The following is a 17629-nucleotide window of genomic DNA, read 5'->3' as shown; positions in this document are numbered from 1 at the left end:
CCAACTATTGAAGACCCACCGGAGATCGAGGACCACGAGGAGGTGCTGCAGCCCGAGTCCATTCTCCGACATGAAGACAAGGTATTAAGAGGCGGTAAGACTATCCGACGATATCTTATTAAGTTTAAGAATTATCCTTTTGAAGATGCTAGATGGATGCAAGGCATACAATTAAAGGATAACCTAAACCTTGTCAATGTTTACAATGCTTCCCAATAGTAAGCAAATGTACAAAATGTTAAAAATGAACAAAAAAATTTTGTCTTATAAGACTCTCTTTTTCTTTATTTGTGCACAAAAATGAAGTAGTATGCATGCTTAGATCAAGTTTGCGGAGACGACGTCTCCCGAACACCAAGTAGAGCTTGTCACTCTACTATGGAAGATTGATAGGACTAATGTGCAGACATGCTTGCGGCAGCCTCAGGCTCTCAAGCGCCAAATGGACTAGTCATCCATTATGGAATGATGTCGTAGGGTAACATAGGGATCCTCTACCCACTAAAGAAAAGGACTTATGCATATGCTTTATCTTCTCTACACCATAGTCGAGGACGACTATGATTTCAAGAGAGAGGTAATGTCATAATAATCAATATCTAATTCTCCTAAATGATTTTCTCATATTAAACTGATCATTTAATGTGGGCAAGTGCCAAGGGAGAAAAAGCTAGAATATTGGTTAAGCTAGCAGACCGGCCACAGTAGGGATCCAAAGGAGGGAAAATAGGGATCCAAAGGGGGGGCCATCTGCAAAAGAGCCATGTGAAACAATGGGCCAAAAAGACCCTAAGGTTCAGCCCATTAAGACTTCCAAAATGCTAAGGTTCCAAAATTCAAAGGTTGAGTCCAAAGGTCAAACCTAGGGAAAATTGGATGCTTTGTGTGTTCCCTAAAAGTCTTTGCACATCCCTACATGGGAGGGGGCGAGCCCCAAAGCTAGGGGATGAGAGAGAAAGCCACACACACACACACACACAGGCTCCCTTTACACAAAGGGAATGAGGGACACATGTCAGCTCCCTAGGCCAGATGCCCACAAGGTGTGCCCAGTTCCTATTGGAAGACCCTTGAAGTGGACCAATGAGAATTAAGCTAGAGTAAATGTAGTTTAATTAATTTAAAAACATTTAATAAAAGAAACCAATGAGAAATAAGTCTCCTAGAAGACTATTGGGTAGTCTCCCAAAGGGTCCAATGAGCATTCAGAAGCCTCATGGCTTGCCTGATTCCTATTGGCCAGGAGACAAAGGGGTCCAATGAGAGTTTTGTTTAATTATTTAATTATCTAAAGCTCTCACAAAAGGGGAAAGGGGGACACATGTCTAAAGGCTATCACTTATGCTGTTTAATTCCTATTGGCTTGACCTGGGGAGGTCCAATGAGGCAAAAGCCAGACCTAATTAGCAGCTAGGGCTCGCCCAAGAGAGAGAGAGGGCTGATTTTTGCTTGGCATTGACACACACACACACACACACACTTGACCATGTGTGAAGGAAGAATACTCTATCTCCTCCCAAGCTTTAATGGAGAGCTCATCACCTACTCCAAGCTTGTGAGATAGAAGCCTACATCAACACTCTCTTGGCATGTGGATGCAAATCCAACCAAGAGCCAAGCTTCAATGCATGCTCATCTTCTCTACCAAACTAATTACTAAGCTAAGCTATGCTAATATGAGTGATTATGTGAGGAGATGTACATCTTTCTCGTAAGATACTTCTTTTTCCTCTCAATCTACTCTCATACCCTGCTAGCTCTCACCATCTTCGAAGGTGTGTGAGGTCTTGGGTCTGAGAACGGGGATAATTCAAGTTGTGTTTGATTAAGTGTTTTGCTTGGTGTATGAAGCTTCCATCTTCATTGCACTAGCTAGTCTTGAAGGAACACAAAGAATTGTATTGTACAATGTCTCTCTTGATGGGAGAAACCATAATACAAAGCCTTTTGGAGGGGGGACCGGCTCCATGCAAATCCGGTCCTCAACTGTTGTCAATAGCTTAATTGCTCTCTCTTTTGAAAGTATTGTCGATGCTATCTAACTAGGTGTTATGCTTTTTGTTGCTCTCTCCACCCAAGCACTCTTGTAATTCTCATTAGGAATCTATTCTAATGAAATGCCCACTATGTTCATGCTAATTTCCGCTACACATAAGATTCTAGGCCATTAAATGTTACAAGGCTGTCCATCTTCATTGCATCACCTAGGTCACAAGGAACACAAAGATTGTATTGTACCAAGTCTCTCTTGATGGGAGAAACTATAATACAAATGCCTATTGGAGGTGGGACCGGCTACATATGAATCAGGTGCTCAACTATTGTCATGTTCTCTGAACTCTCTCTCTCTTGCAAAAGTATTGTTCATGCCAAAGTTAACTAAGTACCATGTTTATGTTGCTACCATCAACTAAGTTCACCCGCTATGCTCACAAAGTAATCTCTTAAAAGTGCTAAGTAATCTCTTAAAAGTGCTTTACCTAATTTCCTAATTCCACTACTTCCAAAGTTTATAGGCAATTTCCATTACAATATCCCAAGCCTGTTTCGCAGATTTTGTTGAACGAATGTGAGGAGTAATGGTGAGCTTCACAGACAACGCAATCAATGCATGAGCCTGCGCATCCTTTACATCCCAACGTGCTTGTTCTGTCGTAGGCAAAACAACTCTAATAGCAGCAATCCTTGTAGCAAGACCTTCCACATCCTCAACATCGCATACATCCTCAAAACCAGGATGTACATCAATGCCCTGCACAATATTCCAAACGCCTTTTGACAAAAGAACATGTTGCATCATGTAAGCCCACATAGGGTAATTGTCCCCAATTAATCTGTCCACAGCAGCAAACATCTTGAACACATCTGTGTTGTTGTCAGCCATGGAAAATGCCTGCACCTGATGTGAAAACTTCCCGAAATGAGGAGAAACTAAGTGAGACCAGCGCGTGCTATATAGCACAACCCGCAGTAGACTGTATGGGACTTGTTATGCAGTATTTGGAACTGACAAAAATTCTACACAAAATTGTCGACCTACGAAAGCTCACTAAAATTGGAGAAAGTGAGCAGGCGTGTGCTGGAGCTGCCGGCGACTAAGCCCGAGAGGACATAACCTGCTCTAATACCGATTGTTTGAATTAGGGTTGCAGGAAAACACACAAAACTTGGAGAAGATGAACGAAGCTGAAGGCACACAATAGAGAGTGTATTACTTAGTGTGCAATGGAAAGATAGATAGCCCTAAAGTGATGGGTGTATAGAAAATGCACGGGGAAAAAAAACCTCCTAAAGAGGGAAAAAATGCCCCGACGGTCCTAGTGTGTTCACACACATCACTACCACATGTATATGGTAACTCTCTCTCTCTCTCTCTCTCTCTCTCTCTCTCTCTCTCTCTCTCTCTCTCTCTCTCTCTCTCTCTCTCTCTCTCTCACACACACACACACACACACACACACACACACACACACACAAAGGCGGTCTCTCTCTCTCTCTACTCAAACTCGGGACTCGGAGTCGGTGTCGAGAGAGCCGTGGTCGGCGGGTCGAGGATTTGGTGGTGGGAGCAACCTCTTGCACACAAAAGGTTGTATTAAAAGGCCTTTTAAAAAAATCAAATTATGTTCTTTATGAGTGCTGTTGATGTGTGTAGGATTTGATGAGAGAGAGAGCGAGAGAGAGAGAGAGACTACACACACAAGTGCACACAACTCTTAAAGATTACCCGAAATTCAAGCTTCCTTTACTACTCGTTCTTCTGCTACCGAAGCACACACGGAGTGCCTTGCACCGGATTGCCTAGCTTGCCACTCAATTCAGCTCCTATTTAGTTTTGTCAGCGCTACAGAGGTTTGCTCGATTTGTTGTTGTGGTTGCCCGAAATTCCCTTTCTCAATTCGACTCTTCAAACCCTGCTTGATGGTGTTGCTCGACCTCCTCGTGATGCTCCGCTTGCTTGCTTGATTTGGCAAAGCTTCCAATGCCTTGAATTTGCAAACCTGAACTTTATTGCCTTGTTTGTTACATTGTTTGCCCGACTACTCTCCCAATATGCTCACATTGCTCTGCTCCCTGCTGCTCGATTTTCGATTTTCCAAGCTCTTCACTTGCCTTAGATTTCCTTTGGACTCCACTGCCTAGTGTCGACCTGCAGATCCCGATTTGAAGCTCGAAAATAACCAAGGCCTTCAACCCGCTATCTATTCGATGCTTTGAACTTGCTCACCCTTGCTCAAGCCTTGTGCTCCAAGATTTGATTCCCTACTTCTTGCTCTTGTGCCGACTCCCTTGCAAAGTTTGTTGAGCTCTTCCAAAACCTTCGACAGGGGTGGCTGCACATGTGGTCGGGTCGGGAAGCCACCGAGGTCTTGGAGCCGATGCTCCTGGGCTTTGATACCAATTGATAGATGCTACTACGGAGTGTGCAAGAGAGGGAAGCATGCAAAGAGAAGGGGGAAGAGAAGGAGGCACAACACAATAGGTTAGTGGAGAGGAAAGTAAGAGAGTGTAGTCAGGTCTCTCACTTTCTCTCCCTATATTGAAAAGGGGGAAAAGTAAGTAAGAGTGGTTTCCCACGGCCACCTAGCCTACACCCCAACAGCTTGTTAGGGTCTAAAGGTGTGTGGCTTCCATTTTGAAAAGCAGTGTAGTGGCTATTGAAAATTAAAGTAGTATTGAAATATCCTAAACATAATTGAAGCCAAAGTGGTGGTGTAAATCTAAATTGCACCTCATGTTCCTCTAGTGTGATAAGTATAAAGCATGCTTAGAGTGCCTCCAATATATGCTTTAAAAAGCAATAAAATATAGGGTCCTTTTTTGAGATTGCTACTTGCATCCTCTTTGTGCTTTGAACACAGCCAATGACCTCCATCGGCCTCTACCACATTCACACATGGGAAGACATTGCAAAAGGGAAGGGGGGGGGTACCTCCAATGAAAAAAATGGAGATTCTTCGTGTCAGCAATTCTCCCTCGCCATGCTAGTTGTGAGGCACCGCATCTAAGCTTTGAGGGCCCTCCAACAATGTCGTTAGAGGGCTTAATGCTAGAGCATTCCTTTTCAACTAGAAGTAATGTGCATGAAGAATGGACATCATGGGTTTTACACATGTACTTGGGAGAACCTGAATACTATTCGGTCTACTCGGTCTACTCTTCAAAAACCCATTAATTTCCCGAGGAGATGCCGCGGAATTTGCCAAAGGTCTAAGAAAAAAGCTTGGACCCTTTGTTCACGCGCGCCACTCACCTTGTTCTGTTGTATGTGCTCGAGAAAGCTGCAACTCCACCATCTCCTTACAGCCTTAGCGCCAGCCCTGTCTCCGGCTCGTCCTGACACTTGGCATCTCTCTCTCTCTCTCTCTCTCTCTCTCTCTCTCTCTCTCTCTCTCTCTCTCTCTCTCTCTCTCTCTCTCTCTCTCTCTCTCTCTCTCTCTCTTTTTGCGTCTTCCCTCCAGGTGCCATATCTCCCACTTTTCTTCTCAAACCTGCATAGGCATCTACGCAGTCTTATCCCCCTCCTAGTCCCCTCAACGCCTAGCAGGCTGTACCTTTCGAGAAAACCAGAGAGAGAGAGATTTTGTTACTCCTCAGGAGCACAGCAGGCACATAAACCTGGAGCTCGCACACAAGGGTGATAGAGAGAAATAGAGGAAGGCTAGTCTCGAGATCAGCGTCCTGCTTCTCAACACGAGAGAGAGAGAGAGAGAGAGAGAGAGAGAGAGAGAGAGAGAGAGAGAGAGACGCAGCCCTCTTACTACATTGGCAGCTGCCCCAATCTGGCTTCAACACTGCCCCCCACCTGAGAGAGAGAGAGAGAGAGAGAGAGAGAGAGAGAGAGAGAGAGAGAGAGAGAGAGAGAGAGAGCATCATGTGGTTCCAGCCAAGGGATCCCCTCCAGTTGACAAAGACGACGCGTCCCTCCCACTGGGTCCAAAATCTGCACCACAGGCTTGTGAGATATCATCACGATGAAGGATCAAAAAATCCCACCCGGGCAGCAAGTCACGTCAGTCTCTCCGTCCTCCACACGCCAATCTGCTAAACTACCCCCAATATTTTGTGATAAATTCCCAAAATGCCCTTCAAATTTCTCAAAATTCCAAAAATACCCCTGGCTGCTCTCCTACGAGGTTAAATTTCTCCAAAGATGATAAAAAAATTTGTAGCTTTTCATAAGAAGAAGACTGATTGTTTATCAATACAAGATGCTAAAACTAGAATGTGAGTCGTATATGCAGGCTCTAGGAGATGAATAGCCCTTTTTTTTCCCAAGTGATTTGCTACAAATTACATGGTAAGCTCCCCAAAATGATCTCAACTGCAAAAAAAGAATAAAGATTAGAAAATATTGAACAATCCAACCAAATGGACACAGCGATATTTTAAAAATTTGAGGAAAATCAAAAAGGTATTTTGGTAATTTTCCTTTTTTTAAAATATCTCCCCCTCGTTTTCTCTCTGTGTCTTTGTCCTCCCACCTGTCATATCTCTCTCTCTCTCTCTCTCTCTCTCTCTCCCCCATCCACGCGTGAGATCCTTCCCTTAATCTTCATGTTAAAGAGGGTATCTTCAAAGATACCTTCTAATTCAACCCAAAAGTGAAATTGGTTGGACCTACCGAGAAGAATGGCCTAATATTCTTAATACTATCCACTCACAATTGTGAGTCCCCCCCCCCCCCCCACCCCCAAAAAAAAAAAAAAAAAAGCCATCGTGGGTTTTACACATGTACTTCGTAAGTAAAGAGAAGCCTTTGATGAGGAGAACCTGAATTGAGTGTTTGGGAAATGTACTCTTCTTTTGGTTGAAATCAAAAGGAGTCACAATGGCCTACATAAGACGATGCCTAGTTTAATGGCCATCTTCCGGAGGAAAAAAAAAAAGGTTTGTAGTCATTAACTTTGCCATGTGGCAATCGTCAACAAGCTATATCCAACGGACATCAATTGCTCTCAAGAGTGCAACACTTTAGTGAGGCCTTATGCAGGCCAAAAAGGAAAGGGTTTACAATTTATACGTAGGAATAGGCAACTCAACAAGAGAGAAGGGAGTCATTTTCATGTGAGGACAAGGGCCCTGGAGGGGCCTCAACACTATCTCACACGGGCATGGGCCGGATGGGATCAATGGCCCATACTTTTTTTGGGGAGCGCGGACATCGTGAGCCGTTGATCTCGTCGCACGTCTCGAATTTATCAGTTTGTCCGCATTTATTAAAGCTGACTCGAATTTACTCACCAAGTGGTTTATCGTAAAAGAAACCCTTCTCTCATTGCTTTCAACGAGCACGCGCAGTCAGGTGGTTAAGGTGATAGGCTTGCAAAAGTGGCGTCCGTGGTTCAAATCCGAAGGATGAGAGAAGGAGAGGGGGCGGGAGGGTTCGAATTTATAAATTTTGGTGCGCCCAAATTTATATGTTTTCCCGAATTTACATGTCGCATCGAACGGCTCATATCACACCCGATCCCCGAAATGGGTGTGGACCATTGATCCCCTCCAACCCATGCCCGTGTAAAACAGTGAGGAGGCTAGAGGGGTCCATTTGCATTGTCTTAACATATATATATAACGAGGGAGGGAGAGCCCAGGAGGCCTACAAATACAAAGGGGAGGGAAGGGGCATGTGTTATTCTTATTCTTCTCTCATGTTGAGGACAAGTGGCTTGTCAAGGGCGGTGAGGGGTGGCAATCTTGGTCCTAGGCCTATATGGGGCATGGTGCCTAGTTAACTTGTCAAATACCATGAAGAAAAAAGGTGAGAAATACAAGCATGTTGGACACGAAGCTTAGAGACACTCTGATCGCTTAAATTTGACTCATAATTCTTTTCTTAGCGTGTGGCGGTGATACAGCCTCTCGCGACACGCAGCAGATGTGCTCCTCTCCTGCTTTACTGCCCGCGTGTGTGTGGGTGTGTGTGTGTGTGTGTGTGAGAGAGAGAGAGAGAGAGTGCACGCACGCTCACAGGTGTCACACATTTTTTGACACACATACGCCCACCCACATTCTGTTTTCCTGATGAATTTCCAGTTCTATTAGGCGATTACTCCTCCATCGCCCTGCTCTGTGTGCACAAAGGCTTTTAGCATGGGATCCAAGCACTCCGAGAGCAAGCGCGGAGTCGCAATAGCACGACCTGTGTTGGATCTATATCAATGCACATCCGCAGGAAGCAAGGCAGAAGAAGTTGCAGCAGTTTTGCACACACACTCACATGCGATTGGCATTGCCAGAGTCGCGGACTCATCCTTGATCACTAGTGAAGATGAGTGTGTGCTGAAAGATGCACAACAAGATGCCCTTCAGAAGCTTAGGAGCTCCTTGCAAGGGCGAGGTTCTCTGCAAACTTGTACCACTGAGGCTGACCTCTTGCGCTTCCTTCGAGCTCGTTCTTTTGATGTTGGTAAAGCAAGGGCAATGTATGAGGCCATGCTGGAGTGGCGGCGAGAAATTGGAGCGGACACCATTATGGAGGTATTTACTGTATGCTGATTGGCATTTTTGTGTGGTTACTCATGTTCAAAAGCTTTTGTTATCTAGGCGTTCTTTGCTACCTCAAACTGCATGTATAGACTTCTTGCTGGGAAGTATCGTTCTATTGCTGTATAAATCACGGCGATATGTATACGGATTTGAACAAGAACAGCCAAAGGTAGGAGTGTGGATGGGGGAGACAATGTTGTTTTCCTTGATCGATTGCCAGGGAGAGGAGAGCATAAAGCACAAACAGTGGTCCCTAAGTGTGCTGATGAGCAAAAGCACGTTGGTTTAAGGCTCCCAATGGTTGTTTCTATATGGTGACTTTTTGCCTGTTGCTGTGTAGTTAGCCTTGCATTTCTTCCTGCCATCTGTAGGTTTTCTTTTGCTGTGACAACTTAACAGATGGATTGCATGGTCATGTCTTAATGGCTCAGCTAGCGCCTGCTCGATATCTACTGAATGTATTTTAGGGACATGCATGCTTTGCAACAGGTGCCTTTAATTTGAGTCTCAGAATGTACTATGCACAGAGAAATAGTTATGGCACTCTCATGGCTTTTTTAGTGCTGTTGCAGTGGCCACTCTTTCCTTGGATTTTGACTCATGGTGTTCTTTTCCTCAAATTGTAATAAACAGTTCAGGGGTTCTGTTGTTTGCCTTCTTGCTAATTATGTTACCACTAAACAGACATTCAAGTTTCCGGAAAGAAAAGCAGTGAAGGAGTTGTACCCTCATTTTCACCATAAGGTCGACAAATGCGGTCGGCCAGTTTACATTGAGAGATATGGGCAACTACATTTGGAGGACTTACTTCGAGTGACAACTTTAGATCGGCTACTTCTGTATCACATTAAAGAGTGGGAAATTTTGATTAACTGCAAATTTCCAGCATGTTCCCAGGCAGTGGGCAGACCAGTTTTGCAGTCACTCACCATTTTGGACCTCAAAGGAGTGGTATGTGTAGTACTTGAGTTTCTATTTTATTTTTTATTAATATAGCTATTTTCAAGAGGTACTATTGAATTTGGAAATTTTTAGAGCGATAATTCAACCTCTAATGTCGATTCTGAGGAGATTACTCATACCTCCATTTTCCCTGATTGCAGACAATGAAGCACTTGAATAAGCAAGTAAGGCACTTCATACAGAAAATTACGAGGATTGATCAAGACTACTACCCAGAGTACTTAGGTAAAATGCTTATAATTAATGCTCCCACATCTTTTAAAGCAATGTGGCAGCTTATAAAGCCATGGCTGGATAAGAACACACCGAAGAAAATCGAAGTTCACGGGTCGAGTTATTCTGCCAAGCTGCTTGAGCTTGTGGATCGAGAAAATCTTCCTGAGTTTCTTGGAGGGACTTGCCGATGTCAAGGTGGGTGCGAGAACTCAGATGCAGGGCCATGGAATGACTCGTTTTACAAGCCATATCCAGAGGAATGTTGAGTGCTATGGGGAGAGACAGTATCAGAGTTTTGTCACTTGAAGGTGGCCATCACATTGCCTACAGTTTGGATTTACATCTTCATTGGCCTCGATCAAACAACATGAAATTATCAGATTTTTTAGGATTTATACAGGGCAGTCGCGAATAATTGAGCAACGCGGTTTTGGAGCGACTCTAGGTTATAAGGTTTTCCGGGACATATGTGAGCAGGGATCAGAGCATAGTCCGCAGCAATGGCCATTTGTGTCCTCACACGCAAAGAATGGAAGCATGTTTCCTTGACATGAACTGTGGCCTTCCAAAGTGCCTCTTGGAAGCCTGTATGTATCTCTGAAGTGCCCTTCTCAATTCAAGAAAATAAGGTGCTACCGGTTCACAATGGAGTTTCTCAATAACATACTGCGGCATCTCTCCCACAATATTTCGTTTGTAATTTTGGGGGGGGGGGGGGGACTCGTGTCAAATGTATGATGGAAATCTATTTGCCAAGCATGTTTAGACATGTAAAGACAGCACTGGCTTTAGATTGCCAAACCTTTCTTAGCATGCTCCACATGGAATGTTATGGGGCTTAGAGGGCTCCCCCCATAGGCCCTCTAGAGGGTATGATGTCGAGACTTTCCTTGTTACAAAATCCCCGGCAATGACAACTATGATGCACATTAGCACATCGATGACAGTAGTTTAAATTGTGTTCTATCTTCTGCCTCCAACCTTTAGTCCTGCTGCTACTCTTTTCGCTTAAGTTCCATGCACCTATATATTCTCCTTTGTTGGCACATGAAAAGGTGGTATAATGCTTTGATTGTGTTAGGTAAACTGTAATTCAATTGCTGTTGCTATTTGCGGTAGTGCACACAATAAGGGCATTCGGCCATGAATCCAGTGATTCATAGTGCTCTACAAATACCTAGGTTTAATGTATGCCTACCTTTTAGTTTAAAGGTGAGAAAACCTACAAAATTTAAAGAATTTGAGTAAAAGCCTTGGAACATAGTCAATTTACCTTTTCAATTTTTTGGAAAGTTTTCTTTTAGCACCATGAGTGAGGATGAATGTTGCTCATATGTTGGGCATTTGGTAGCAAAAGGAGGAGATTGAAGTTTCTTGAGAAACTTGTGCAGGCTTGTCGTACTCAGCCAAAAGCCATTGATTAGCTTAGACTTGTAGCACAACTACTTGTTTGTTGTTAAAACTTTTGGAGGAGGTATCTGTCGGTTGGATCTTTTATGAGAGAGTTGTATAAGTTGACCTATGAGACTTGATATATATATAGGGTTAAAAGCCAAAGTATCCATTGTTAAGCCTTGCATCTATGAATTGTTCATGTAGGTAAGCAATTGTGTTTCTTTAAGTTTATATATTTTTATTTTGATAAATGATATTTTCTGCACATTATTTTAACCCTTTTTTTAACGAGTATGATTTACAAATTCTTAACATGACAACCGAGGATAGTTGCTTCTTAATCGAGGGGTATGTAATGGAATTGGACTAATTGTTATATATTACAAGTGATGGATGGAAAAGACACCCCTGGTTTATGGTATGTGCAAAAGAATAGCAAGTTTATTGGTATTTTAATATTAAAGAGATCTTTATGAGCTACGGTCATAGCATGTAATATGCACCATTGGGTAATGTCAAGTAGATATCTCTTGCACTCTCTATGTCAATACATTGATATGTCAGCTAGATGCACACTATAAAGGCTCCCACTAGCAAAATTGCTAAACCATTCATGACATGATGTGACGTATGTGGAACGCTATATACTCATCTAATAGCCATCAGGATTAAGTGTCATCTCTATCAGACATAAAAGCAAGAGAAACACCATAGATAAACAAAGACATCACTATCACTGACGTACGAAGACCTCTCTAATCTATGTCAAAATTGTCATTGCATCACGCACATCTCCATCGTTGCCTCATGCATTTGAAACATCATCTAATGTGCCATGTGACCACAATTCCAACAATGCATGTATTGACAAGAGTGAGACTGTCATCTCTACAAATCATCACTATTGACTCTAATCGATCACGCATAATGGATGTCATATCAACAAAGAAAAACGCATAAGCGTAGTGAAAGATCACACAACCAATACGCTTATGAATCATGAAACTATCAAAGTCACTGATGTGAAAGTGTAGAGACCAAGGAGAGAGAGAGAGAGAGAGAGAGAGAGAGAGAGAGAGAGAGAGAGAGAGATGAACTAATCAACCTTGGCAATGAATAACGGATACACTATACAATGGAGACAATGGGTTGCATATACCCCCATCTATGTAAATTGCCCTACCCAAACTTTGACACAAATAAGTAAAAGAAATACTTAAAAGGCCAATATAAATAATGGGATCACATTGGGCAGTTCACTTAAGATGCCATAACTTCAACACCTTCTCTGTAGCTCATAGTGGACATAAATGGTGAGACCAAGTCGATGAAGAAGATACCATGGACACCCCAGTAACATCGGTCATGCTAGATACACCTCAACTTTGTACCTTCGAAGAATGCCATCTTGTCAACGGTTGCCTTTTAGAAAATTAAACTGTAGGCTAGACTACGTTGAAGAATCTCCATTCGTGAACTTTGAGCACATCACGTCAATGAACTTTAGAACACGTCCCGTCCATAATCCGACCAACAACAATGGGTTGGTGCACTTATCGATAATGTTTTATATATGTTTGATTGGTTCCCTGCTGCCATATGTATATGCCTTGAGCTACGGCCCACGTGTTCAAACATCTGTTACCATATACATGTGGTAGTGATGTGTGTGAACACACTAGGAATGCCATGGCATTTTTTCCCCTCTTTAGGAGGTTTTCTGTCATCAAATCTAATATCTAACCAACCCAAATGATTTTCTCATATTAAACTGATCATTTAATGTGGGATAATAAATGGGAACAAGGGTTATAGACATGTGTTTATGGATCCATCTCAACACGGGCCAATGGTAAAGGGGCCCAAATGAGAGATGGTTTGTCAAAGAGCAAGGTTAACTAATGGAGCTTAAAAGACCTTAGGGTTAGCTTCATTAAAGACCTCCAATGGTTAGTGTTAAAAGTCCTTTGACCTTAGGCAAGCTAGGGCTGAGCTTGAGGTAGGAACCCGACCTAAAATTACCTTTGACCTTAGGTAAAGAGTCTAGGGTTGAGCTTGAAGTGGAAACCCGACCTAAACTTGCCTTTGACCTTAGGCAAGGTAGGGTTGAGCTTGAGGTGGGAACTCCATCTAAGGTGCTTGAGTCAAAAAGAGACCCTACAAACTTAACTAGAGTGCTTCGTTAGCTCCGTTTGTATCGAATTAAGATTAAGCAAAAATATTGGAAACCATATATACCATTTTAGCACTTTTCAAATGAAAAAAAAAAAAGTTAATTTCATGCTATTAATTTATGTCTAAGATATTTATTAAATGGGAGGAGAGACTTCAAAATGAAGGAACGAGAGAGAGAGAGAGAGAGAGAGAGAGAGAGAGAGAGAGAGAGAGAGAGAGAGAGAGAGAGAGAGAGAGAGTTCATCAAAGGGTGTTTGATTTTTTTTTCCTAGAGAAAATGAAGCACGGAGAGAGATTTCATCAAAGCATGTTAACTTTTTTTTACCTGAGAGTGTTTGGGATACCGATCGTTGTGGTTCAGAGGCGTTCTTTGTAGAAATGGGATACCGTTCGAAGTGCTTCAAAGGGGTATCTCGCAAAAAACCACAAGGAGGGTTAGAATTTTGTCAAGCTCATTGTTTCTGATCATACAAGATGTCAATGTTATTAATTGTTTGTTGTTCCATTTTCATGTTTCAAAAAAAAAAGAAAACATGCAAGTCTCCTTACATGGGGGAGTTTGCACAGTCCTCCCCAATTTTTGCCATTCCCACGGCAACGTGCAATTTTCAGTGCATTCATTAACTGCGTTCTCAGTGTCAAAAATTAAAAAACGATAATGCTTACCACGGAATTGAATGGCTCTCGTTGATGCACTTCCTTGCATCAATGACGTTGGGCATCTTGCGTAGAGCTACATGCCTTTAAGATGCGTGCATAGGTGTGTCACATCATAGCCCCATATCTTCATGCAAACCATCGCATAAAACATGGGAGGATAGTAACCAAGAAACTCTTCATAATACTCTTGCCTCTTTGGCACCCACCTCTCTGCTTCCTTCAAACCCCATCGCCGGAATGGTATGAACCCCGTCTTCTCCATCACCTCGAAAGATCCCTACAAAGAGCTTGTCAGTCCAACTCCCCCCAAAAGTAAATCCAAAGCGCACATTCTTCCTCCCCTCAGCATAAAGCTCATCAAAGGACATCTCTAGCTTCAGCTTAAACACAGGATTTTTGTCGCAAATGATCATCAAAGACACTACGCACTCGTGCACCCAGCACGCCATGTTGTATAAGCTGAAGGGAAACTAGCCAGGGAAGAGCACAACCCATGGAGGCGGAGAAGGAATGCCTTTCCAATCATAGATACCTATTAGAGCTAGCAAAATCTTGGTGAAGATCCGGGCTTTAAAGATACCTCCTCGACTAATGATGTACGTATAAGCTTTCAGAAGAACAAGATCTGTTTCTGGGACATGGAGAAGAGACAATGTTATGTAGGCTTCTATAGTGGCACTGAGGTGGCCTTCATCTCCATAGTACAGCTCCCACTCACCATGATCACACCATCACAGCTTAAGGTAGTTGACCCATTTTCTGCACGGGCTTTCAGTGGTCGATGCCAAACATCTTGTAGAGGATGATGGTCTGTGAGGTGATGGTTGTATTGGCTTCAAGCTCTCCCCACCAGTATCCTTCGGGGAACTGCAAGGAAAGCAAGAACTCTTGGCTTCGCTGGATGCCATCATAGAGAGAGATGGGTTCGGTGTTCCACATATCATACTCCTCCTTGAAGTACTCTTGACAGTAGGGCTCCATCCTGGCCACAGCTAATCAAGATTCAGTAAGGCACTCCACTCTGATCAATTAGCTAGCCTACAAAGCATATAGATTATCAAGATCTTGCTTTCACTGATGCCACAAGAAAATTACACATATAGATTATCAAGATCTTGCTTTCCTTGAAGTACTCTTGACAGTAGGGATCCATCCTGGCCACAGCTAATCAAGATTCAGTAAGGCACTCCACTCTGATTAATTAGCTAGCCTGCAAAGCATATAGATTATCAAGATCTTGCTTTCACTGATGCCACAAGATCTTACTAGAGTTTTGTTGCGCTGAATGAGAACATATGCCTACATTATAAATCGAAGCAAGGTACAGGCCCGCTTGTAGCTTGTTGCTGCAAAGCTCTCTCTTCGGCTTCCAGTGTTCCTCATGTTCAGCATCTACGCCTGCTCTTGGCTTATGCCCTTTCGCTGAGATTGCACGGGCTTGAGAAAATGTACAAGTAGGCCGCTGTGAGGCTGTGCGCAAAAGGAATCGGCACTGCAATTAGCAATAGCTTGGATAGGAAAGCGCAGCCGCTGCTCAGGGCGTAACTTTCGTTGGTTTTTGGCCACGTCATTTGCAGAAAAAAGAGACTGTAGAAAGGCCCCTCGGTGGCATGCCAAAAAATGTTTCCACGTGGATTACTGAGAGGCCAGAGTTTTGAATTTGCCTTCTACGCTAACGAAGTAATGAGGAAGTTGCTTGAGAAGCTTCCTATACATGGGGGGTAAGGTGCTTGAGTCAAAAAGAGACCCTACAAACTTAATGAAGAAGTTGCTTGAGAAGCTTCCTATACATGGGGGGTAAGGTGCTTGAGTCAAAAAGAGACCCTACAAACTTAATAAGGAAGCTGCTTGAGAAGCTTCCTATGCATGAAAGTCCCAAAGTTAGGAGAATCTTTGACCTAACCTTCCACTCATCCAAAGGGCACCCCTTTTCTAAAAGGGCACATGGAACACATGTCAGACTCTCACTAAGCTTAACCACATGGTGTGCTTGAATGCTATTGGTTGGGCTAAAGAGGGGTCCAATGAGCTTTTAGTTCCATCCAACAAATATCTAGATATTTTCAAGCTCTCTCTCTCTCTCTCTCTCTCTCTCTCTCTCTCTCTCTCTCTAAGGGATAAGGAGGACACTTGTCAAAAGACTACCCATGTACTTGACTACATGCTGCATGTGATTGGCTAAGGGGAGAAGAGTCCAATGAGCTTGCAGCATGTGGAAAAGTTGCAACTCACCCCAAGCAAACAAAGGGGGTGCTAGGGGGATATACACCACACACACACTCATTTTGTGGATCCATTCTCACTTGGTGAAAGTTGAGGAGCTCCACCTCCGTCTCCAAGCTTGTGAGAAGTGAGAGCCTAAACCAACACTCTTGGCTATGGAATGCAAATCCAACCAAGAGCCATGCTTCAATGCTTAAGCTTACTATCTTCATTACTATGCTATTATGTATGCTAGGGGATTATACACCACACACACACTCATTTTGTGGATCCATTCTCACTTGGTGAAAGTTGAGGAACTCTGCCTCCTTCTCCAAGCTTGTGAGAAGTGAGAGCCTACACCAACACTCTTGGCTATGGAATGAAAATCCAACCAGAGCCATGCTTCAATGCTTAAGCTTACTATCTTCTTTATCTCCATTACTATGCTATTATGTATGCTAGCAAGAAGAGTGATGATAAGTGAGGAACTATTTCTTTCTCCTATGGAATGTTTCTTCTTCCTCTTCCCTACCCTCATTACCCACTAGCTCTCTCCACCTTCGAAGGTGTTTGAGGCCTTGGGACTGAGGCTTGGGATAGTTAATGCTTTCTACAAATTTTATGCTATGTTTGTGATACATGAAGCTTTCCATCTTCATTTCATCACCCAGGTCACAAGGAACACAAAGATTGTATTGTACCAATTCTCTCTTGATAGGAGAAACTATAATACAAATGCTTATTGGAGGGGGGACCGGCTCTGTATGAATCCGGTCCTCAACTATTGTCATGTTCTCTAAACTCTCTCTTGCAAAAGTATTGTTCATGCCAAGTTAACTAAGTACCATGTTTATGTTGCTACCATCAATTAAGTTCACCCGCTATGCTCAAAAAGTAATCTCACAAAAGTGCTTCATCTAATTTCCTAATTCCGCTACTATCAAAATTCATAGGCCATTTCCATTACATTGGTATCAGAGCATTTGGTTTCTCTTTTCTTGCTTAAGAAGAGGGGTCCTTAAGTATCTTATTAATGGTTTTTTCTGTTAATTATACTAGGGTAAGTGGAACTGGGATCTATTATCGATTTTGTTGAGCCCACTATGTGGGATATGGTGTACACCTCGGGAGCTTTGGTCTTAATAATGGAGTCTATTTAGAGTTGCCTACGGCTTTACCATTATTGAGCCATAAGAAGTCCGAAAGGAGCTATCCCTCGGCAACATCGCTATGTTAGACTCACTCCACTACTCTCTATAGTTAACTAATTCGAGCCATGGGTGTAGATACTTAAGTGCCTATTTCAAAGGCCAAGAGGAGTAGCAACTAAGGTTTTGAATTGCCAAAGCATACACTAAGTAAACACACAAGTTTAATTAACATGGCTGACAATAACCAAGAGAGTAGAATGAACATTGACAACTTTGATTTTGCACATGAAGGTGCCAATGATGATGCCCCCATGTTTATTAATTATCTTGTCACTAGGTTGCAACAAGCTATGGGCAACCCCACTTTGCAAGCC

General features: G+C 43.0%; 2 protein-coding genes across 2 annotated transcripts; one reads left to right on the top strand and one right to left on the bottom strand.

Annotated features, from left to right (window-relative positions):
• Positions 1-7707: 7707 nt before the first annotated feature.
• On the top strand, positions 7708-10649 carry LOC147443359 (sec14 cytosolic factor-like). The gene is made up of 3 exons (XM_086529237.1): positions 7708-8481; positions 9175-9441; positions 9594-10649. Exons 1-3 carry the CDS (start codon positions 8095-8097, stop codon positions 9933-9935), a joined length of 996 nt encoding a protein of 331 aa, XP_086385363.1. The 5' UTR covers positions 7708-8094; the 3' UTR covers positions 9936-10649.
• Positions 10650-14630: 3981 nt separating this feature from the next.
• Positions 14631-16543, bottom strand: LOC147443358 (uncharacterized). Its single transcript, XM_086529498.1, is given in 4 exon segments — positions 14631-14881; positions 15166-15265; positions 15268-15486; positions 16526-16543. Coding segments are annotated over 4 exon segments (588 nt in total).
• Positions 16544-17629: the final 1086 nt, after the last annotated feature.

The sequence above is a fragment of the Adiantum capillus-veneris genome, chromosome 14 (genome assembly GCF_014529385.1).
Source record: "Adiantum capillus-veneris isolate H3 chromosome 14, ASM1452938v2, whole genome shotgun sequence".
Lineage (NCBI taxonomy): Eukaryota > Viridiplantae > Streptophyta > Polypodiopsida > Polypodiales > Pteridaceae > Adiantum > Adiantum capillus-veneris.
This window is presented reverse-complemented; position numbering and strand designations above follow the sequence as displayed.

Excerpts from the sequence above, each read along its gene's own strand:
- LOC147443359 (XM_086529237.1), top strand. The coding sequence starts at position 8,095 with ATGGGATCCAAGCACTCCGAGAGCAAGCGCGGAGTCGCAATAGCACGA. Across the intron at positions 8,482-9,174 it reads GAGCGGACACCATTATGGAG|ACATTCAAGTTTCCGGAAAG; the intron begins GTATTTACTGTA and ends ACCACTAAACAG. Across the intron at positions 9,442-9,593 it reads TTTTGGACCTCAAAGGAGTG|ACAATGAAGCACTTGAATAA; the intron begins GTATGTGTAGTA and ends CCCTGATTGCAG.